Genomic DNA, 24,609 nt, shown 5'->3' on the forward strand with positions numbered 1-24,609 from the left:
GTGACCAATGGATTTCATATTCTATTTGCATATTTAAACGGAAATATTCAATTGCTCTTTATGTAAAATTCTATCATTAGTTCCTATTGTATTTTCATGAGATTTTAATTCAAATTGTTCACTGAAGAAAAACGAGAATTTAAAAGATATTTCTATAATGCAAAATTTTGTAAAATCTAAAAAATACGAAAGAGAATATTTTAAAGTAGGAAAAAACATTAAGATTATCGAGATATAATTTTGAAAAGAAAAAACGATTTCAAAGAGTATTTTCAATAAATTCAAAGAAATTATTGCTAAGATAATCTTTAGTAACCGACATTGAACATTTCATTTGAAGGATGATATTTATAGTTGACCAACATCGCTTTTCAAAAGCACATCTTTTTAAAAATCTATTTGAATATTAAAATAGAGCAAATACAAGTGAAGAAAACTAAACGTTACAAACTAAACTGCACGTTAGTTTGAAGGTCGACGGAAAAAGGATCTGAATAATGAAATCGCAGCTTTTTCAAAAAAAAATGTTTCTTTCATTTCATTTATTTTGCTGGAATCGTTTCTATTCAACTATGATCGTTACTTTTTTAGATGCATTTGATGATTTTTATTTACGATATCATTTTATTAATATTATATTAATATTATTAATATTATACTTTCTTTACGTACCAACATAAAATTACAGGATTGATAGGAGAAGAGGAACGGGTACTGTTTTAACTCATGATAAAAATCCAGATCAAATTCACGCGAGAAATTTATTTCCGATTGTTGATACGCTTACTTCTATCACAGCATACAGACGTAAGTTACGCGCTTTTACCATACGTGTGTGTATGTAGTATGTATTTAAGTAATGTCATTCCTTTCGTACATGTGTCGGTGTGTGCATACGTGAAATGATGTTTTTCTTTTTAAGTAGTTAACACTTTCGTAATAAGGTTACAATGTATGCGTTGTCAATCTCATGTTGTTCACTTCTCTCGCCTTCACATTCGTTTAAACGATAATCAACTATACATCAAACTCTACGTCCCATTCAAGCCTCGCGCATTGATATCAAACCTAGGTTACATGTGTCATTTAACTATATGTTATATCATCTTTGTAACGTACTTATGAAATTTGGATAGGTTAGGATCGCGATTAACGCAGGAGCATAGAATTAGAACATTGACAACCGGATTATTTGTAGTAGTGTCTGTCGAGATATTTATTTAATCTCGAACTAGGTCCTAAAATGGCAGTTATAGAAGGCGTCGCTATGCTCTCGCGTTAATGGTCGTGATGGTTGCGTGTTTTCTTTTTTTTTTTTTTTTTTACAAAAAACGTTGGATTTTTCGACGGATCGACGCAGATTACATCGATTTGATAAGATGGAACTGGGGTCGATGATAACGCATATGATTGATCTTGGTCGTGTAATTCCTTAGAATAAATTGCATATGAATATCGTCATTCAAACGCGACAATTTATAAAATTATAGAATAAAATTGATTTTAAAAGTGAGAAATATCGATCGAAATAATCTGTTTCTTTTTTTTTTCTATTTTTTTTTTTTTTTAGCTTTTTTTTTTGTACAGTTCTCATAAAGTATGATCATAAAGTTTTTTGTTTTTTTTAAATTTCTTTTTCAATAAATCACAGTAGTTCCGTTTCGTTTTCCCCCGATGTTCACATGCGATTTATATGTATAGGATTCATTCAATCGGATTTTATACTGGCCACTATTTTCAGTTCCCTCTTTTTCCCGCCAATTCAGTTCTGCGTCGTTTCTCGTCGTGGACGTTTGTGACACTCGTTTCCCAGCAACCGACTGTGATAAAAATTCTCTTTTTTTCTCGATGCAAATTACAGATTCCTACTTCGTTTTAAAAGCATATATTCGTACGTATCAGCCATGCTCATTTTTTCTTCGTAGTATAATCTTTCATGCTCTGTATGTTCTTTTTCATTTCTCTCTTTCTCTCTCTCTCTCTTTCTCTCTCTCTCTCTCTTTTTTTCATAATCACGCATTACTTTAACCTAAACGTGTGTTCCTAGTGCTACTGTGATACCACGGTTTTTCCATGGAAATCATATACACGATTTATTCGAGCAGCACGAATTTTTCATCGATTCGATCCATTCTTTGTCTATTAGTTAATATGCTGTGAAATTCGAAACCTCTTAGTATTCCAATTTAACTTGAATTTAAAATCTAAAAGACGTTATCAAAAGTGACGTTTCTTCCTCTCGTCTAAAATTAAATATTTAAGACAAAGCGTAGATCGTGCTCGAAACTTCGATACAACTCAGAATCCATTTCTTTTGTTAAATGCCTTCAAATTGGTCTACGAAAATTTAGTACGATTATTGCGTATATGTTTTTCTCGCGCGTATGCGCTATCCAATGGGGAAATATTCGATCAATTATTTCGTCGTTTGCTTCCATATTTTCCGCGGGAGGGGAGGGGGATCAGAGGCCAGCGAGGTAGGCATATTTTAAAAATCCTGTAATATTCACACGGTGGTCTCGATATTAGCAATGGCGTATTGTCAACAAATACTGTCCTTCCCATAATTTTCCAAATACATTTCTTGTGGCGTGGCAAGATTATATCGTCCGCTTAAACGACTTCCAGTTAAACCATTATTATGATGAGTGTGATTCACATGGAGATGGTTCACGTTCAAAACGACATTCTTTTTTTTCTTTCGAGCTTTATGTCGATAGAGGCAGTACTTGAGGCAACCAGTAGCAAGCAACAGGATCAGAAATATACCTAAAGCACCAGCTCCTACGGCCACGTAGAGTAATGTTACACCGAAACGGTACGAACAATTGGTTTCTTCCTCGTCGAAACCGGAAGGACAATGACGGATCCCATCGCACCATAAAACAGAACTTATACACGCCTGAATTTCGGGGCACCTATAAAATAAAATTACATAACAAACATATCACACATTGTTTTTATATCTTTATATGTATAATTACTTGAACAACAGGGATCAACCTTACCGATAAGGACAATCCTCGTGAGGCAGTATCGTGAAGACATTAGGCCCAATGCTAGAACTCGGAGATCTTTTAGAAATAGCCATCCAAGTGACGGCATAAAATCCAGGCTCTCTTTGAAGGAATTCGACGACGAAGCTCCTCGAGTGTTGCGTCATGGCGACAGTAGCGTTAATGGCGCTATAGTTCCAACCACCAGAGAAAAAATCCACCGTTCTTGCAGTGTCGACACCTACCTCGGGACAAATTACACTACGATCCTTCGTGTTGGCCGCCGAATAAACAACAATTCTATTCAATGTCGTGCATTCCTCGACGTTATCCAATGTGATACCGTACCCAGCTGTTCTTAAATACAAATAATTAATTCGCGCGTCCTCCGGTTCTATTAACCAAGGTTCGTTCACACATTGGGTCGCGGTCAGATCTTCCGTGTTGGTTAGAATTTCTTCCACGGCGGCAACACCGGGAATTACTCGCGGTAACGGACTTCTGAGGGAAATTTCACCACTGGTCCCTCGTAACCGTCGCTCCTCGAGCTTCGTCGAGCAACCTTGCTCACTCGTCTCCGCCCCCAGCGCAACGAAACGATATTCTCCCTCGAAGTAAAAATCCCTGTAATCCTGCGTGACGTTCATCAAGGAAACCGTGAATCGGACCTCGACCACATTTGATGTCAACGTTCTCAGGACGATCCTGTCGCTCACGTTCGAACACAGGCAATCTCGAATCTGAATGTACAAACAATTTCATCGTTATTTAACGATTTATTTATTTATTTATTTATTTCATTTCTTTTTCCTTTATCAAAAATCTACCATACCAATTCCACTCCCTGCCAAGGATACTCGGCAACGATCAACTCCGCGACGCCGAGCCTCGTGGAATCCCCTATGCGTCGATCGCAAGTCCATCTATTGACCAACGGATCCACGTACGAGGAACATCCTTTATCTCCAAACGAGGCCCTACTTATCGACAGTTCTATCCTGTGATCCGGCTCGGCCTCGAAACGATATACACAGCTAACGTTCTGTGCACCGCCACGGCCATAAAAGAATACACTTTTCGGCGACGCGAATTTCCCTGCTTTGGCAGGGGGTGAGAGCAGAGTGGAGGAGGACGAAGAGGATAAGGAGGACGTGGAAGACGTGGATGAGGTTGACGAGGAGCCGAACACGTGGTTACAAGAAACCGCCTCGTGCACGAACTCGTATCGCAGTACAAAGCTTATCGGATAAAGTGCACTTCCTTGACGCAGTATGTGCTCCAGGGTGAGGTCTCTGCCGCTGGAAACGTAACTCTCCGCGAGGCTGCAAGGCCTCGCGTGACGACTTCCGTTCCGCAACAAGCTGTGGTCGCAGAGACGTGGTGTGTCGTCTTTGCAGAACTGGCCCATCAGGGTAATATTCTGAAAATTATAAATACTAGCTTACTTATATACAATATATAATTTATATTTAATATAATTTATAATAAATTAATAATATAATAATAAATAATATAATAATTTATATACAAAATATAATTTATATACAATAATTTATTTATAAACAAGATTTCTTCTAGATTTATTTATCTCTCTTATATTTTTAGGTGTTAATATAGCTAGAAAATTGCACTATTTTATATCTTTACAAAAATAAATGCTTTTTTTTTTGAGTTACAATCAGTTTTGAAAATATTGGAATGATGAAATTTATCACAGAATTAGATGATATTTTATTGAAAAAAGGCTTGGGCATTCGAAGGTGTATCGTACCTTACGTATAGGAATTAATTTATCTAGCGTGCGATCGCCGTCCCAAATGAAAAGTTTCGCATTGCAGTCGGAGGCAACGTCGATACTCGCGGCGGCGTCGGCACTGGCAGCATAATACTTGACGAAAGACAACCAAACGATCTCGTTCGGTTTCCCTTGGAAATGATATCGACAAGTTGTGTTCGGAGGCAGGGAATGTTTCGGGTTTTCCAAGATGCCCGATGAACTTTCGTCGCTCGATATATAAAAATCACAATTGTTGTTCTCCTTGACGAAGCTACGGGATTTCTCGTCCACGAACAACACCTTTGAATAAATGATAGACAATATAATAATAGATAGATATATAATATAAATATAATAATAGATAGATATATAATATAAATATAATAATAGATAGATATATAATAGATGGAATGAAAAAATTTATTATTATTATTACAGAAAATGTAATTAAGGAAATTACCTGAACCTCGAGCTCGAAACCGGGCAAAAACGACAAAGGAACGGGATGAAAGGGATTGTCGTAGGGTGACGTGTGAAACTCGAGAAGCATCGTGTTGTGACTGCTCACTATATCTGGCACCGCGTCACCTCCACAAAGTCGTACAAGCACCTTATCGGAGGTTGAGCCGCCGTCGTAAACCGTCAAGTAATCTTGCACAACGTTGCATTGATCCCAAACTCTGCAAACGTGTATAAGTAAAATAATCCATCCAAATTAATTCTTGGTCTTAAATCTTGGAAAAAATTGATTATCTTTTTTTAAAACTTCGTTGCACATTACATATAATATATACTATGTAGAATAACAAAAAAGAAGAAGAGTTGAAAAGTCGATTAATTATAATTTCCATAGCTTTTTCTTCATGTTTCAGAAAGATGTTACGATAAAAAAGCTACTACCTTAATATCCTTTGGCTACCATCGTACTTGACGACCTGGTCTTTGATGTGTATCTTGTGGCTATTCCGCTGACTCACTGCGAGCAACGCCCGATGACCTGGTGGTGCACGATTTTGCTCCACACGGTAATAGCAAGTGACGTTTCTCGGGTAAACACCCGGGTAATTCGGCGATTGAAGTCGACAGGCTCGCGTGTCGCACTTGGTGAGAACACGATCGCAATACGTCCCGTTCACTAGCTCCCCCCGCCACGTGGACATGCTGCTGTTCCCGTACCTGAGGTGGGCCTCGCTCCGTCTCAGAAACTTGTACGACAACTTGAAGTCGAAATTATAACCGCTACCCTGTTAACAATTAAATATAGTAAAATGATAATATAAAACATATAACAAATATAATAAGAAATATAAATATAATAAAATATAACAAATATAATAAGAAATATAAATATAATAAAATATAACAAATATAATAAAAAATATAAATATAATAAAATATAATAAATATAACAAAATAATAATAATAATAATAAAGAAAAAATATAAGCATAATCGTATTTTAAAAATTCTTGATGTAAAGTTTGGATTTTATTACAGAAAACGAACTTCTTAAGAAGTTTACTGGGTTCTTTCTTGTAAACTGAGCTATATTAATTATTGAAGGGGGGGAACTGCTTTCGTACCTGCTCGGCTAGACGGAGCAAATACAAAGTTAAGTTGATGGAAGGTGTTTCGCTGTAATACACGGTGTAACCCCACGCGCTTCCGCACCATTGACCTCCAGTCGCTGGACGACCCCTCTCCCGTATGCTCATGTAACCATCCGGGCATCCTTCGGACGTGAAGGATAAAAATCGACCCACAGTGAACGTGTCGAATGTTAACTGCAATTTCAATTACAGGGATTTTAGTTTGATAATTTCCATTGCGATTAATTGAATTAATTAAATTAATTTATATAGAAAAATATAAGCCTGTACTATTAACATAAGTTCACAAGCGTTCAATTGTTTCTCTCATTCTTTGATCAAAGCATATTTGAAAAAAAAAAACGGTTAAACAATTGAATTAAATTATTGAATTAAACATCAACATCTGGAAATGGATTAAAAGAGGAGAAGCCTTGCGGTAATCCAGACAAAACAAAGAAAGCAAGAAAGTAAAGAAGAAATAGAGAAAAAGAAAAGAGAAGAAGATAAAGAAACGAGGATGATTGAACAAAAGTAAAATAAAAAACTTACAAAAATAATTTTCGAGAGACAATTTTTTTTTTTTCGTTAAACACCACTCGCGCGCGTCCCTACGAGTGGAGAAAAAATTATTGTCCGCAACTACTGTCTGCCTCGTGACAGTCCCCCTCCACTAGCGCAATGCCGAGTCAGCGCTTTATTTTTCTACGGATTGAACGCTCGCGTTCACGCGTCCTTCTCTTTCCTTCCCACCTGAACTAGGTCTCCCAGATCGGAGCCGGCGGCAGTGAAGTTGAGATGACACAAGAACGGCAGTCGATCCTCCCTCGGCCGGCGGACTTCCACTCTGTAGGTCCGACCGACGTCTCCGTACAATGTTCTGTTGCACGCTGTGAACCCAGACACACAAAAATAAAATATCGATCGCATCTATCGTTTCCAATATCTTTTTCTCTCCCTCTTCCTCTCCTTTCTTTTCAATTTAATTTGAGACGCTCGAGGTTCCAACTTATTTATTAAGGAAAGTTTATGAGCTTTGAATGGAACGATGGACAACAATGTGTCTTTATTAACACGTTGACTGCCGCTTATTTGACTATTTATGAACGATATTTATAGGTATTTGGAAAGATATTCTGGAGAGTGTAATAAAATTATTAAATTGTTATAAAAATAATAAAAAAATAATTTATTAGAAAAATTATTTTGAAAATTTTAAAACATTTTATACAAGGTTGATCCAGACAATTTGGACAAAAAGTTGTTGTCTTTTTTTAATTCCTTCGTTTGATTGGTCCATTTATCATCTTTTATCCGAATATTATGTTGACTCCGTTGAAGATTTTGACAAAAGAAGATTTTGTTGAAGATTTTGTTGTATTTTCAGATCAATAATTTTGCAGGTAATAATTCTCTAAATCTTCTAATTTTTTAATTACAAGTTTCATGATATAACAATTAGTTTATGAACATATGCTCTCGGACACGAGACCTGCTGTGACATTGTAAAAGACAAGCCCTGGTCTCTAAGACAAGCCACACGAATAATTTACAATTATACACAATTAAGAAGTACATTTGTTACTAGTCGAAGGGCATTCATATTATCCAAATTGAAATATCCAAAATACACTATAAATCAGTACTACTATTCAATACTATTGTCAATACAATTACTATTATCAATACTTCTATTACCAATAGTAATGATAGAAACAAATGATGCGAAATATTATTCTTGCGATGATCAGACATTACTAAAATATCGGTACAAGTACTGGAATATACTTGGCTACAGTGGCGCACCACGTGGCCTAAAGTAGAATTTCGTTAGAAACATGCGTGGCAGTCAACGTATTAAATACATTTTCCAAGTACGTTCGCGGCCTAAAGAAGATTGGAAGAATTCAAATTACACGTTTATCGTGAAATACGCTTTTGGGTCAACGAAAGGGGTCACGAAATTGGAAATCCGTATATTTTGACGTAAGTGGTGTATTTTAACCTATTTGATCGTAATTACGCATCGATATGAATTTTAATTGGATAAAAATTTCGAGGAAACGGATAAACTCACGGGTGCAATATTTCGGCTCGTCGGTGTTGTCGCCGCAATCATCTTCGCCGTCGCAGTATTTGTCCTGGGCGACGCAGTTTCCGGTCCCGCATAGGTACTCGGATGGCCTGCAAATGAAATGTAAATAAAACTTACAATAACTTACAATATATCCTTTCAAATTCATTTATATATATATATATATATATACGATTCAATGACGATTTTTAATCCCCGTTTAATCCTATTTTTGTAACAGCCGCGAACGGAAAGCGGGGAATAAGGGTAAGAAAATATCGATCTCGAACGCAAACAGGCTGGCGGACGATTTTTCAATTTATCCTCGTGAAAAATACAAGATTCTTTTTTCTTCCTTTTATATATATATGAAATGGTGGAAGGGAAAAGTCTGTTCCAGCCGACCTTGTTTCAAAGTTCCTATAGAATCGCAGAGCTTTTTTCCTCCCCTAAATACTCTATACTAATTGCCCGTCCGTTTTCAAAAAGGGAAGATTAATTAAAAACTTTTCAACTTATCGTGTTAAATGTATCAAATATAGCAAAATTACCTGCAAACATTTTCCAGACTCGATGTCGGTGTTGTAGCTGTGGCGCCCGACGAGGATTCGGCCGACGTCAGGCCTGGATAGATCGGGAAGCCGGGATATCCAGAATAGTCTGACGAGATTCCTGGATGGTAACTAGCGGAGCCAGCCTCGATCGAGGCCGTGATCGCGGCTGCGATCAGCAGCAACCGCCGGCACATCAACATGCCCCCTCACCCTGAAAAAAAGAAAGAAAAAAAGTAAGAGCGCCATCAAGCGAGAGAACGGCAAACTTGAAAAAGAAAAAGGGGAAAAAATAGAATTTTATCAGAAATATTACGTTTCCTATATTTCTTAATAATAATAATAATAATATTATTATTATTATTTTTATAAGAAAACGTTGACGTTGGATAAAACTTTTAAATAGATTATTCGCACAATATTAAAAATATGTACGTGTACAACGATTTCATAAAAGCGAAACACTTATTTAAGTGTATAGTAGGGCACGTAACATTGGACAAAGAGGCCTGAAACTCGCGGAGATAATAGCTAGGATTATGCTAATTCTATTCAACCGCTTATATTTGCCTCCCGTGCCTGGGATCTGTCTCCTATTTCCTAGTACAAATAGTCGGCACCAGTTTGCTTTAATCATATAATGGTGTTCGTGATAATTCTTTCCTTTCCTTTCCTTTCCTCTTCTTCGTTGTCACGGCCATCATTGAGAAGAAAGAGAGTGGAGAAAGAGAGAGAGAGAGAGAAAAAGAAGAGGAACGTGTGAGGATCCTAAAAGTGGATAAATCCCCTAAAAAAAAAAATAATAATAAATAAAGAATTTAAACGAAAAACTGCGTGGTACACGTGCCGCGAAAGGTTCTGTTTATTAAGTCGCCGAGTGAAATCCGGGCCAAACGCGGCCCAGGAACACGTACCCGAGACTGGAATATGGTAATTTGGCCCCGGTTCACAAATACACGGGGCCGCCTCGTACTCGAGTGTCACAGTGAAATTGCAAACAACTTAAACGAGCACCGTCGATTGAATATCGAAAAATCGAAGGTTGGAAGTACGATGATTCCCTCGATGATTATATCTTGATCTTTATATATCTTTTCCAATCTTTCAATAAGCGGTGAACGAGAAAAAAGAACTAGGAAAATTGTTGAACTTTTGTTTGTTTGAATTTCAGCAGAATGCCTTTATAAATTTTCCAATCGCTGCTTCCATTCTTACACACACACACACACACACACACACACACACACACACACACACACACACACACACACACACACACACACACACACACACACACACACACACACACACACACACACACACACACACAGACAGAGAGAGAGAGAGAGAGAGAGAGAGAGAGAGAGAGAGAGAGAGAGAGAGAGAGAGAGAGAGAGAGAGAGAGAGAGAGACGTACACAGCACACACGCCATATATATATATATATATATATATATATATATGTATACGTATATATGTATAGGTATATATATAATAGAACAAGATGGCGGTAGAACGCGAAAGTGGTGGGGGAAACAGCGTCTCCGCGACCGATTTTAAAATCAGTTTCAACCGTTATACGACGAGAGGAATCGGCGTTACGGTAATACGGGGGAAAGAGAAGGAAAGGGGGGGGGAGGAGGAGAGCGAACACACGAGCCGGGGCCTTGGTTAAATTGCCCGCACCAGCCTCGAAATTGGGTCGGTGCACGGGAAAATCGACTGCGGATTGAGAGGACCTCTTCGCGGTGGATCAACCGTCTCCACTCCTCCTTCCTCCTTGTCTAACATCCTCCTGATTTTGCCTCCCCCTCCCACTTTTCCCCTTCCGCGCCACGGTCGTTTTCATCGATGCAAAATTGAGGCCGGGTGGATCGTCGGCCAAGAATGGAGGCAGGCTGGAGATCGTGGATCGACGATTCAAGCTTTTACTGGATCCTGGATGGTTGGCGCCGGGTACTTAGAAACGCGGCCGAGGAAGGAACGATTTTGCGTAACAACTCCGGCTCCACCTCCTCGCGCTCCAATTCGGCTGTATTGCCGCGGCTTTCCACGCAAATTGGCCGTGTATTTTGCCCTTCTTCGGATCCACGATACGATGATCGCCCCACCGATTTCTGTAATTGGACCTACCAGCTGAATTCTTTCCCTGGGAGGAAGGCCGTGATGCCGCAGAAGAATTTATTTCCTACTCTCCTCTTCGAATCTTGAATCTTTTGAATGAATCTTCTTTTTTTTTTTTCTTTTTTTTTGCAATATAATTTATCGAGGAGAGATCTATAAAATTAAAATCGTATTGTAGAAGAAAAAAGAAAAGAAAAAAAAAAATTAGTATTATCTTTCGTTTCAACAAAATCGTTTACCATTATTCTTGGCATGCTACGCCCGATAAAAGCTCGTTAGCTTCTCTATCCTGGCCGGTTGCACATTGAAAATTCTTCAGGGAAGAGTGGTGAACGAACTTCCTATTCCGTTCCATTAACATTTGCCATCTCGGTTACCCTTTAATCTTGGCCGAAATAGGGGCAGGACGGGCGGAACGGTTCTAGATTCACCTTCACCGCCGGTTGGCAAGCGGCGCCTCTTTCCGCGTTATTGATCACGCGGCGGCCTTTTTTTTTTACAATCAATTGCCGTTTCCCCCCCGAGCGGTGGCCGATCGATGGGAATGCCGGTTCGCAAAAAGCGTGTGGGGCTCGAAGACAGGGCCGAACAGAGGCATGTTAAAATTCAATTCAAAACGGTGGATCGTCCCGCATCGGGCGTCGCTCATAAATTTCCGCGAAGAAGCTACAACCTGTTGCTTAATTATAGCCTCTCACGGTGGCTGCCGCGCCACCGAGCCACTTCTTCTTTCTATATCCCTCGATATTGGTATGCACGCCTCGAAAATCGATGCCTTCGCCGCCGCTACACTGGCCCCGATATCGAGACTGAAGAGCCTCGTGACCGCTTTCATTCATTTCACCCTTCTGGTCAGTCGATTCGCGACTCGAAAATCTACCACCAGTTCCCCTCCATTCAGCATGAAACCGATACCGATCGATCGATCGAAATCGGCCACCATTCAATTCGAAAATTCAACAATGTCCATTTCCGTTTTTGCCACTTTATCCGAAGCCCGTGTCACTTGTTACAGTCTTCTATCCAATGAATAGACGGATTTGGTTCAACCAGGGAAGAGTGCCAAAAAAATGAAAATTCCTAGGAATAAGTGATACCATAGAGATAGACAGACAGAGAAAGAGAGAGAGAGAGAGAGAGAGAGAGAGAGAGAGAGAGAGAGAGAGATTGGGTAAGTCGGTTTCCACGTGAGAAATTTCGTAGCGAAACTCTCCTACATTCATAGGTAGTGCACAGCAATAACGCGATATTAAAAATTACTGGTAATAAATAAGGCGGAAATTGTTGCGCGGAAGATGGAAGATGTTCAAGATGTATTACGGTGCTATTCGGGCCTCGTAGTCGGAGCAAGACGGAGCATCTAAGAAAAATATGAGGAATGATTAATGTATTTGGTTGTTACATGACGTTACGTTATATAAAAAAGAAAAAAAAAATATTAATACCTGATAAATTTCTTCGATTGAGATCATTGAATGTTCAAATTGCAGCGAACGTATGAATTGAGATGAAAAATTATTCAATGATTAAATATATGTCGAATATAAAAGATATCCATAATATAAAAGATATCCGTTTTAAAATGAAATGGTTTTCAGAACTCAGGAAATGAAAGCTAAATGAGCGAGACTTTTTTTATAGCAAGGAAGCAGTATCTATAGACTTCTGTTTGCAGGATCCAACTATATATCTCTCGGGTGTTAGATAGATGCAATGTTTCTACGTATACGTAGAATAGGAAGACTGCACATATGTGGTTGAACGAAGTTGGCAGGGAAAAGTGCCAGGAAGTACTGAAAAGAGAAGGAAATAAGTGTTGTATGCGATGGCGGGGGCTTGTCGTTGCCAAAAATCAAACTTTTTGGACTGTGCAAACCTTGCCCGATGCATGTAGTGCCCGATTATAAATAAAACGTGGCAACGGTGTATTTTGTAATATTATATTCGAGTGAGGTCGCTTTTCAATTGTGCATTAGTCGTTAACGAAACGGAATATCCCTTCTCTCTACGGTTGATTAATATTTGCCCGAAAGCCCAGTCGTTTTGTGCAGTAAAAGCGAGCTATTTAATTACATCCTATGGCCGGGTCATTAAATAAATAAAACGCTGCCAGCAGGCGGAACGAGATAAAATTTTCATCCTAGCTCTGCGAACAATATCGGAGAGCGATCAAAATTTCAATGCTTCTTTTGCGCCATTTACTATATCCTTATCTCATTATATGTCGATAAACCAATATATCGATCGTTTATCATGGCGAGATATAAACTGGATCATCTGACATAAAGTTTCATGAACTTTATTCAAACTGAAAACCTGATCTGAAAGAATATCAAAAATTTCGTTAATTGCGATTGTAATAAGATACAGTTTTTTTTTTATCATTGTCTCAATTTTAATTTTTAAATATCGTCAATAAAAATATATTTCAGTCTACCTTTATCAAATTATTATAAATTTAATAGAATAGCATTATATTTTCAAATTAATATTTGGAAATCATTCTTCAACGCCACCTAACCTATCTCTTTCTCATTCCTTTCATCACTTCGTAGCTCAAGTCTTTTAGCTTCTTAATTAATCTTGGCAATCTTGCACCATCCTAACTACAATTACAACAAACTGCTCGTTAAATTCAATTTTCACGCTTGAAATAAATTTCCTTTATTTACTATTCTGCTCATTTGTCATCAATTCTTTGATCGATTGATCGAGCGGACGTGCAGGCAATCTTGGTAAATCAAACACAGCCATCTTGCCTTTCCTCTGGCAAGAGCTGAGTAAGTAAACCGTGGTTGGCGCGACCTGACATCATCAGGATTTTATCTGGTTGGTAATTTCTTTCCATTGGTTCCGCTCCGACGTGTGCAAAAAGTCAATTTATTCAAGACCCAAATATAGCATGGCGCTGATAAATGTTCCTTTTCCGAAGCTTACCCCTCGATTTCTGACCACAACGTGTTGCTTCATATCACAGACACGCGATCCAACTGCAACATCGTATTTTCCATTGTATATTTCCATTCTCATTTCTTCAAAATATCACAGGCTTTTTCCTTGCTTTCCTGATAACGAAACGATATAACGTGATAAAAAAAAAAAAAACCAACGCAACCGAGAAACAAGGAAGCCGGAAAATCCAATTTTCGCCTAAAGGTCAAGCCAGAAATTGAACCTTACAGAATTTGATCCTCACTTATTAATCTCGTTGTCGAAGTTTCGTCATGGATCGTGGATCTTCCGATAATCCAATATTCGACATCCAATATTGAGTTACATCGTCGAAATTGAAAAATACCCAAGCTCATTGAGATTTTAAAATTCCAAGAATTCCAAACTCGCCTCTTTGCGGTTGTCCTGAATCGGTTTCAATTACATTTTCACAGTTTAACATCGAATCACTAGTATACATTTGATAATTAATAGGTTAGGAAATTTGTCTTGATAATTTTCGTTCAAATTCCTCCAGCATTTCTATAATCTTGAGACAAAAAATATCGCTTCACCATCGCTTTTATCAACAGACACCGTATCCGTAATCGAAGCATCTAAACGAAATCTGAATCACATGGATGGAACGATGAATCCTAAAATTTATGTGCCGGTACATTCATCACCAACGATTTCCGGGGTTAGCAAGTTTCAATCCTCTTTTCAATCCTTTGTTTCCCCTCAATTTATACTACTAGTCCGCGTAAACATATCTCGATCGTACCTACAAAAACAAACACATGTATTACCAGGCTTGTCTATCAGAAGCTGGATAAGAGCGGCTGGCGCGACCTAGCATCATCAGGATCTTATCTGTCGTTGGTAATCTTGCTTCATCGGTCCGTATCCTGGTTCCATACACACGCCATATATCACCGCGCCACGATGCACTGTATAGTTAAGCTTGACGTTTAGCTTTTTGCAAGAGCGTTAGCGTGAACACGCGTAGTACATGTGGCGCCATTCTTCGATCCACGAACTAGGAGTCTCCATTATATATCTCTTCCTTCTAGTCCTTTTTCTTTTCTTTTTTTTCATCCCTTTTTGTCTCTATTCTCTATTTTTCCACTCGTCTCCCCGCTGTTTTGCCCAGGTACCTCGTCGAATTCAGAGACCTCGTCCTCTCGTGCGGAAAAGGGAGTCGAGCTAGGGTACAGCACGTGAACGAAGAATAGCACGCGATTGTTAGGCGTCCCCGATTAATCTACGACTTCTTTTCCTCCTCCTTCTCTTCTTCCTCCTACACTTCTGCTCCCTGGCCGTCCTCTATGTCGGTGTAATGGTGCTCGTCTTTCCTTGTGATTGCGACGACACAAAGACACAGCTCCACTCATGTAGACGGATCGTGAAGACCTAGGTAGATATAGTTGAATAGATGAGTGTGGATGTCATCGACAGCAGCAGACTATAGCTTCGTTCTTTTTTTTTTCTACGGTAATCAAAGTACTACCACAAATTCCCAACTTCGAAAAAGTATATCAGAATAGCGAATTGATTGGCCGAGTCGCTGTTGATTGTGCTGAGAAAACGATAAAGATACAATAGAACGATGAAAAATCAATACTTTAAATTTTATCTTACAATTTTTAATCTATTATTAGAAATATATATTCGCAATGGAAAATTTCAGTGACTTTTTCATATTCGAACCAACGTATACATATATATATATATATATATATATATATACGGACATATGTACGGTTTGTATTGGGACAAAGAAAAAAAAAAAAAAGAAAAGAAAAGAAAAGAAAAGAAAAAAAAAGAAAAAAAAGAGAAACATTTTAATCAGGATGGAACAATTTTCAACTTCCAAGTTTTGCACGCGGGTTGATGTGTATATAAGTACGTTACTCTTTCATTTTTTTTCGAGTGTTCTTTCTGAAAATTTTGTAGCTAAACTTGACAAATTGAGGAACGCTGAGAGTCACTGGTACAAAGGTAAAAATTTATACTCGCTATATATATATTTCAGTGCGTATGTACACAAAAAAAATGAGAAATGTTAATCATACCCTGTTTCTATAGCGAATGAAAACTGACGTCAAAAAATGACGCATAAAAAACAGCAGTTAATTCCCACTCAACCAGAATAAATTAATTACGAACGAAATGGTTCAGGTTTCTGCTTAATTGCTCGTTTCCATACAGTTTTTTTACTTCTATTCTTCAACTATTATTAGTGAAATCAAATAAAAAAAAAAATCGACCGCAAAATGGCTTCCGTTAAGATAAAAATGATCTCCATATGAATTTTGTTAATTTTTTACAATCACTGCAAAAAACAAACGATAAAATTTACTTATTGTTTCAGTATTTGAACTTATTTTGCAATAATCAAAATTTTAATATTTTTGATAAAACTGTTCTACCATTAAATTTCACTGTTTTATGTAAAGCTTTAACTCAACAAAACTGTAATGCACTAGTCACAGGAACAGGATTAATACGCGAATCGTGCATTTATTCGATGGAACTGTTTGTTTATCAGGAAGTTGACTCGGGTCCTATCCGAAATTTACAATCGCCCCTGTCGCTCTTCAAATAAACCTCTCTCGAAAAATCGATGCGCAATCACGGAACATCACTGGCGAAATTCGCTAGCGACAGCACATAACAATGCACTACATATCATGTCACCGTTTATTGCACCAAATGTATTTCTAATATTTATCGATATATTGTCTAAACAATCGAAACTCTAATCGATCGATAAAAATGTTCGAAATATGATTAATCGAGATTATATTTTTTTTTACAAATATACCAAGATTCACATATCCAACGTTCAATAATATATATTTACACTGACTTGAATTTTATTCAAGTCATCCGTTTCTTGCCTAAAGAATCATAAGATCTACATATTTTTTTTGTCTCATAACCTACAAAAATGACACGCTTGGTAAATGCGAAAAGCAGCGACAAAGTATTCTTAGGAAAAAGGGAAATTAGCCAATCCAAGAAGGTACGCGCAAGACATTATCTCGGCTACAAAGAGGTTGACAAAGCGAGACTGTTCGCGGATGAAAAATTTCTAGACCATCCCTCATAATCAAGGACATGACTAATGGACTCGCCAGGCTGTGGCTATACTGTATTCAACCAGATAGAATGCATAGTGCACGCGTGCCTTCAAGCTACGTGTCTCTTTTACCGACTGAAATCAATAGTTCTCGTTATTTTACAAGAAGAGAATGTGTAATTTTAGCTAACTGCACATGAATATTATAAACTGGATTCGCGAATACCGTGGATCAATAATACTTATTTTGGATTTCAGTGATGCAGATAATTGAAACGAGAACGACGACCTGTCGTTAACCAGAGATCGTTGCCCGGTAATCTTAAATTTTCATTTATTTGAGGAACAATCATTAATGCAATATTATAGAAGATAAAAAATAGAAGAGTAAAAAAGAACAAGAAATAATGAAAATGATGAATACGAAAGGTTTTCAATTTCATCTCTGATAAGATTTTCAACAATTTAACTATGGAAAAATTCGAATCGCTTTGAATATATTGTCTAGATTGAAGAATGTTTGAGAATCTTGAAAAAAAATCTTGAAACATCGGTGCTTCTTAAACGTCTTGAGAACAACTGAAATATGCAGCAGGTGAGTTCAGACAAGAGGAACGGGGAACGAAGCATAGAAAGAGATGGACTGATAAGAGATTTAGAAGGGGCAGAATAAGAGGCGAAAAAGAAGGAGAACAGTTAGAAGGAGGCAAGCAAGCAGCAGTTGATTAACTTTTCACTTGGCGTTATTACTTTGAAACAGCCATACGATTCACGTCCATTGCTTTTAAAAAGTTGCGTTTCAAATATCATTCGATCAATACGCGACCAACTTCACTCGGTTGATTTATCGTTAACAATATTATATTTTAAACTTCCTCGTATTTTTTGCTGAATCCACCGCGCACATTTTATGTCATGAATATTTTTTCCCTATTTCAAGTGGAGATTTGTGTATCTCGTACACATTTATTTTTACGTTCTGCTAATTTTTGAGCTCGGATTATTCTATTAACTATCCTGCTACATTTTCCTGCTGCACTCAAAATTATCCTATCAAAAAAATATCGTACGTTTATGAATGTATATATATAAACTATCATAGATCCGGATTTTTATTTTACAATTCTCAAAACAATTAAGAGAAATGTTATATATATTCTGTATAGAAAAATTGCATAATGAAAAGTATATAGGCGAATTAACTTTCATGATCAATGTATGAAAATGAATTTGAATTTATACAATATTTAAAATCTGTTTGTTTTTAAAGTGAAATTTGAAATAAATTATAAACTAAATTATATATTACATATTGAATTCGTAAATTAAATATTAAAATTAAATTATTTTGCTATCCATTCTTTTTATTTTTAGATAATGTAAAAGATGAAAATAATCAAGAGAGGAGAGAGAGAGAACATGGAAGACATAAAAAAAGAGGAAAGAAATAAAATCATTATATTATATGTATCCATCTCAATGAATGTAAATGAGAGAATTCAGAAACACGAAATAATCTCTTATTTTATGAATTCGACAGAATGCCCGCTTGCGCATACGCAGATACATAGTATACGGTTGCTGAAATTAACCAAGAGCCTATAGACGAACAAAAGCTCATTGTTGTATGAGAGAAGGTAACTGTTCGATTTGGCTAGCAACATCAAATTTCTATTTGCGAAAATTTATAGTAATTTAACCGTCGAATCTTATCACAATACTCTTCATTGCAGTTTATTGAAATATGAGATAATAGGCCAGATAATTCATAATGAAGAATAATGAAATGATTAATTTTTCTCGAACAGCTTCTTTCAACGAATGCACTGGTAAGAAAAGGAAAGAGGTAAGAGAAAATCAAATGACACCTGGAATCATTTTTAAACGATTTAATTCTTTCATATTTTCTTTTCAAGCGAATAATGATTTATAACGCCATAAATTTTTTAAGTGGATTTCATACAAAAAGAAACATATGAATAAAGTAGAATAAAAAAGAAGAATAAGGATAGAAGATAAAGAATATGGAGATAAAAAAAAAATAGAAATTAAAACAAGAATAAAAATAAAACAGGAAAGAGAAACAAAAGGATAGTAACGTACAACGAAAAATGTAGAACAAAAACTGAAGGATATCGAAATAATAAAAAAAAATATATATGTCTAGATAAATGGCTAGATAAGTTTAAATGGACGGATAGATCGACAGCTAGATAGAATGATAAACAACTTGATAAATCTTTTATTTTAGTAACAAAGATTAAAAGTATGTAGTAATAGAAATAGAAAATAGAAAAAGAAAGAGGCGAAGTAGAGAATAGAAGCGAGAGAATGAGGAAGAAATTGTCGAGAGCAGTACTGCTAATATCCTGGGGGTGGTCATGGGATAGGGTGCACCTGCGCGTATGACAGATACGCCCCTGGCATAAAGGCGACATTTAGGTCACCGGCTTTTACCGCGGCAGACTGCACATGTAGACAGGTCTTACTAGTGATCGTTTTCACTACTAGCATCAACTCTTTTCTACAAAAAAATTCTTCTTATTAAAACTATTTATGATGATTACTCATTATTAAATTCATTATTAACAGAAAGATTTTTTTCAATTATCCTTAAATTATTATGTTTAAATTTCATATCTATCTTTTACGAAAAACGCAAATGATACGTTTATAATAAAATAATGAAATTTATTCTAGTTACATAGTTTTGATGAGTATAATTATATTATGTCTAACATACATAGCATATCTGTATAGTTATAAATAGAACATAACATAAATAAAACAATGGCATCAAACGCATATATAACAAAAAATTATATCATCAATCAGTTATTATTTAATTCTAATATATTTATCAAATTATATGATATTTACGTACTCGTAATGTAGGACATTTTAAGCAAATATGAAAAGAAGAGAAAATTCTCCTTGTCTCTTTTTCTCTTACTCTCATCAAAATAGGTTAACCATTATATATATATTTATCCATTCGATACGCAGGCCAATTATTACTGCACTTTACTGCGGAATAAATTACAGAAAAATAAATTGCATAAAGATCATTCAATAACTTTGATTATTTTCTATTTCTTTTTTCTTTATTGACAGTTTTCATTGTTAAATTTGAATAATACATGACAAAAATAATTTTATTAGACAATATGCAACACAAATGGATCAATGATATAGATTTAAAATATAAACATATTTTTTTTATTAAATATTATAACATTTTAAATTAAGCAAATTAAGATGATAAGAAAAATTATTTTTTATCATTAATATCATAAAAATGCATGATTTCTTTCTAAATAATGTTCTCATCTTTTAATTGAAATGTTCTTTGTCTTTATTAAATATAATTTACGATTTAATTTTTGTTTTAAACGTACCTGCGTCTTCCAATAAAATAAATATTTCATTAAAGTAATTCTATGATAATTTCTAAACATCAACAACTTAAAAAAAAAATGTATTTATAATAAATATATTATTAAACAAATTGATTCATTTTTCTCGAACAAAAATATTATATTTAAATCTTATATTTACACAATTTAATAAAACTTTATTTAACAATTTGCACTTCTTTAATACTATGACGATTATTCTGTCATCTGGCGACAAGTTTATCAAGCGACAATAATTTGACAATAGTGAACATATACCAAGACATGGTACAGAATGTAACAGAAGGAAAATTATCGTCCTGACGCCAATTCCGATCCTGACAAAGCTTTGTTGGCGACGTCAGTATATTCGGGCATCTGTAAGCTTAAGACACTTCCGGGACAAGGGTAACGACTGTTCCCGTATCTATATACGACACTAGGTAAATGTTCGTTGTACGAGTTGCCGCCTCAAGAGTGGAATTCGTCAAATCAACATAACCTCTTCTCCTTGAACGAAGTGACAAAATATAACTCCTTCTTCTAAAATGTTTCACAATATAGTTAAACGTATTAATAAAATGGAAATAAATATTAAAATTTCGGGATATCGCGGAAGTCTCAAGAATTCAGTTTGATTATGATCGGTTACAAATCGTGGCATACAAATCGTTCTCGAAGAAATTGTTTTACATCTCGTTCTCTCAAAGAACTGTTGATGTTTGAACAAAAAATTAATGCGGAAATCAACGATAAACATCGATTCAGAAAAAAGTTATAAACTTTATTATATTAGTCAATTTTTTATGTAATTATCTGTAGTCATCAACAAATTAACAATCAAATATATTATTATCTATTCTTCTATTCAATTTTTTGTTTTGAACGCCAAAAATAACTATATCGTTTGTTTTTTTCAGTTTGTTGTAAATTTAAAAAAAAAAATAAAACTGTCTGGGAAATACGAGTGGATGAAATAAGAAAATAAAAAAAAAAAAAATTATCCAGTTTTTGTCAATATGCTGGTCTGATATTATTCACAGAGCTCTTTGAAAAGATCAACCGAATCAACAATGATAAATTTGAAGCGTAAAGCGAATAATCACGCGAATAGACAAAAACCGAATGGAAACAAAAGCGCGCAAATGCGAGAGGAAAAAAATCACAATTCTTCTCTATCGGTTTCAGAACATTTAATTCAGAGATGCAATGGGAAAGAGTGAGGAGGAGGGTTATTCATGGGAGTGAGCGAATTAATGCGAAAATTTAATGCAGCTGTCACGTGTCCAGCCGTTACTAAATCTACGTATAACGTCATTAAATCGGCGAAATCGGCGCTGCCATGACTCTACACGCGTTTTGTTTCACCTCGTCCACACAGGCCGTATTGTAACGTGTGACCCGTTTTGCACTCACTAATTGTAATAATTTTCTGACTCTCGAGTGTACCATAAAAGCGTCAAAAGGATGCGGACAACCGTTCGAATTATATAGGTCGTTTCATAGGTTTGGTATACAGGATCGATCATCCAATTGAGGTTTATAAAAAAAAAAAAAAAGAAAAATATGAAATACAAATAATTTGACGAATATACGTACTTACGTATTCTATGGTGTCGAACAGATTGTGAATCTGCATGTCAACAATCGACATATAACCTCAAAAGGGAACAATTTTTTTTTATATCGTTAACTATTTGCACTATTGGCACAATGATGAATCAATATCTCTCATTCTTTTTATTTTTGTCAAATTTTCATTGAACTTTATTTAAATGAAAAAAGTGTCTTTGGTAAATAGAAATTATTATTGAACGCAGTCTTATTAAAAGAAAAAATTCATTTAAATGAATTGATAATGAAACGATTATTTTCCATTCATTATATTATTAGAAGTTTGTTTTTTTTTTTTTTTTTTTTTTAGATCAATATGAATTTGCACCGATAGCTCAAAAACTTCCGAGTCTTACAGCAAACTTTTCCATAAATTACATAGAAGAGAATATGGATATATTAAAAAGCATGTAACAAATATATTCTCTGCGATATTCAGAATCTGGAGAACACAAGTATATATATTATATATACAAGTATATAATATATACAAGTATATCTTATAATCTAATGAAGATTGGTAATTCACTCGACTCGGTAGAATTTGAAAATAATTTAATTAGAAATTCTTGTTTCTAGGAATTTTACATGTTGTCCTTTGGCATGAGTAAATACTAAACATGCTATTACGTAGATACTTATTTTGGAAAACTAGCACGAATTTGATTATTTCAAAACTTAAAATCAACCATTATTTCACCTGATTTTATCTGATTCGAGGGAGTCGAATACCTAACCTCTTTTTTTTCTGTAAATATTACATTTCATAGAATTAAGAGCTTCTCTTCTTTCTATCATATTAATCATGATTAATTTAAACTTGATAATTAAGATATTACTGTAACAAAACGTGATATCTTAGCTTCTGGTATTATTAATTAAAAACACATGACCAACTCGAGCGAACTGGTGATTTTAAAAACGTGTAATTTTCTTTTTCAGCAAAGTAGAAGAGCGCTAATTTCCGATCACGTGGTCGAACAATTCTCCCGAAGAATATTTTCAACCGGTCCTGATGGGAGAAAGTCTGTTCCATTGTTGGAGAATTTTAAAGGTATAATGGAATCTATCGGTAGCTCGTTATTATCTCACCGAGGCGAAATTCAATCGAGCCACCCCTTCATCTCTTGGTTCTCCCCTCTGTGTTCGAACTATGACTTCGGTTTCGGTCAATATTCTGAGTAATCTTCTTCGATGGTTCGCCAATTACGTGAGAGAGAAAAATATATAATTCCATATGGAACAGAAAACCACAAACTCGTTGGTAATTTACTAGCTTTCTTATTTACTATACATAGTTCGGAAGATGATATGGGAAGAGCAATAGAGAAAATTGCTTGATTTCCGACATAGAACACCAACCACTAGTCGAGAAATTAGATTAACAGATTAGCGAACGCTGTGGTCTGATATATGATCTCTCCCCTCCCCTCCCTCCTCTCTCCTTGTCATTTTATTTTTACATTCCAATTCCATTCCAGTTTCCTCGCTCGAAATTGTAATTGTAATAATTCTACGCGCGGATGCGTAATACTCTCGAGGGCCAACGTTCGAGTCGCGTAATTAAATTTGTGTTAAACAATTTAATCGCGTAAAATTCGTGCACGACTTGAGAGAATATATTGGGAAAAGAATCATATAACTAATTTTGAATTGATTGTAGGGAAAAAATAATGAAGGATATACAAACTGTGTTCAACTTCGAGGAAAGATAATTCATCAATAATAATTCATATTAAATTTTTATTATTAAATTTTTCATATTAATTTTAATTATCACTCTTTTTAATTAAACGAATTTAAATTTCAGATGACAAGGATAAAAGGAGAGGATCTGTTTATCGATCAGCAGTCAAACATATTTTCAAACCGAACTTTCCGACAATTTATTACATCGATCAGTCTTGGGAATCTCGAGGAATCATAGCTTCCCTGCTCGAATGGAAAGTCGTCTGCAAAATGTATTCCCTCTCCTCGATACAGTCCATATGCAAACGACGATGCAGTTTGTTTGAATCTGTTCTATCCAAACAGCTGCACCGTGTACTCATTGAAACTATACACCCACGTAAATGTATGTATGCATACAGAATCCCAGAGGTGCGCGGTAGTATGGAATCGGGTTTACCCCGGTCGACTCTCTTATCCAAGAAGGGAAAGGCAAAACACCGTGAGAGGATACATATGTTCGGTGCAAGCGGCCGGTAATCGATCATGGAAATCCCGTAAAAAGTACCAGGGATGTCTGGCCCATCGGTCTCCGAGTGTCAAACGAGAATTAATAGTTCGCCAGAGTAATGTACAATGTGTACCAGACCGGTTGGTACACGATGAATAAAGATGAGGCCGATGGACGAATCGCTTCATCGATGTTGAAGAAACAAAGGAGAAAAAAATGGAGGTGGCATACAGTGTAGGGAGAAGAAAGACGAGAGGAACAGGGGGCATAGGAATAGGTGGGTGGAGGGAAATAC

The 24,609-nt window shown here is 35.9% G+C and overlaps 1 protein-coding gene and 2 long non-coding RNA genes across 26 annotated transcripts in view; 2 read left to right on the forward strand and 1 right to left on the reverse strand.

Annotated features, from left to right (window-relative positions):
* The window catches only part of LOC122718139, a 40,646-nt gene that overhangs the window by 896 nt on the left and 15,141 nt on the right, over positions 1 to 24,609 (reverse strand). For 12 of the 24 annotated variants that reach the window (XM_043942886.1, XM_043942893.1, XM_043942901.1 and 9 more), the window contains 12 exons: positions 13,548 to 15,454; positions 11,120 to 13,431; positions 8,987 to 9,200; positions 8,439 to 8,545; positions 7,115 to 7,251; positions 6,356 to 6,556; positions 5,674 to 6,017; positions 5,234 to 5,453; positions 4,768 to 5,073; positions 3,829 to 4,416; positions 3,009 to 3,736; positions 673 to 2,918 (listed from right to left, as the gene is read on the reverse strand). In XM_043942886.1, coding sequence (XP_043798821.1) covers positions 2,543 to 2,918; positions 3,009 to 3,736; positions 3,829 to 4,416; positions 4,768 to 5,073; positions 5,234 to 5,453; positions 5,674 to 6,017; positions 6,356 to 6,556; positions 7,115 to 7,251; positions 8,439 to 8,545; positions 8,987 to 9,189 — 3,210 coding nt within the window. In that variant the 5' untranslated portion in view covers positions 9,190 to 9,200; positions 11,120 to 13,431; positions 13,548 to 15,454 and the 3' untranslated portion in view covers positions 673 to 2,542. Of the gene's footprint in view, positions 1 to 672; positions 2,919 to 3,008; positions 3,737 to 3,828; positions 4,417 to 4,767; positions 5,074 to 5,233; positions 5,454 to 5,673; positions 6,018 to 6,355; positions 6,557 to 6,913; positions 7,252 to 8,438; positions 8,546 to 8,986; positions 9,201 to 11,119; positions 13,432 to 13,547; positions 15,455 to 24,609 lie in introns of those variants that run through there. The other 12 variants (XM_043942904.1, XM_043942898.1, XM_043942891.1 and 9 more) reach the window with 11 other exon arrangements.
* On the forward strand, positions 8,223 to 9,132 carry LOC122718144. Its single transcript, XR_006347331.1, has 3 exons — positions 8,223 to 8,347; positions 8,422 to 8,558; positions 9,004 to 9,132. It is a non-coding gene; the product is annotated as an uncharacterized LOC122718144 (long non-coding RNA).
* LOC122718146 lies at positions 22,714 to 24,595 on the forward strand. The gene is made up of 3 exons (XR_006347332.1): positions 22,714 to 22,885; positions 23,078 to 23,189; positions 23,946 to 24,595. It is a non-coding gene; the product is annotated as an uncharacterized LOC122718146 (long non-coding RNA).

This window comes from Apis laboriosa, unplaced genomic scaffold (assembly GCF_014066325.1).
Source record: "Apis laboriosa isolate Shangri-la unplaced genomic scaffold, ASM1406632v1 scaffold5_cov152, whole genome shotgun sequence".
Lineage (NCBI taxonomy): Eukaryota > Metazoa > Arthropoda > Insecta > Hymenoptera > Apidae > Apis > Apis laboriosa.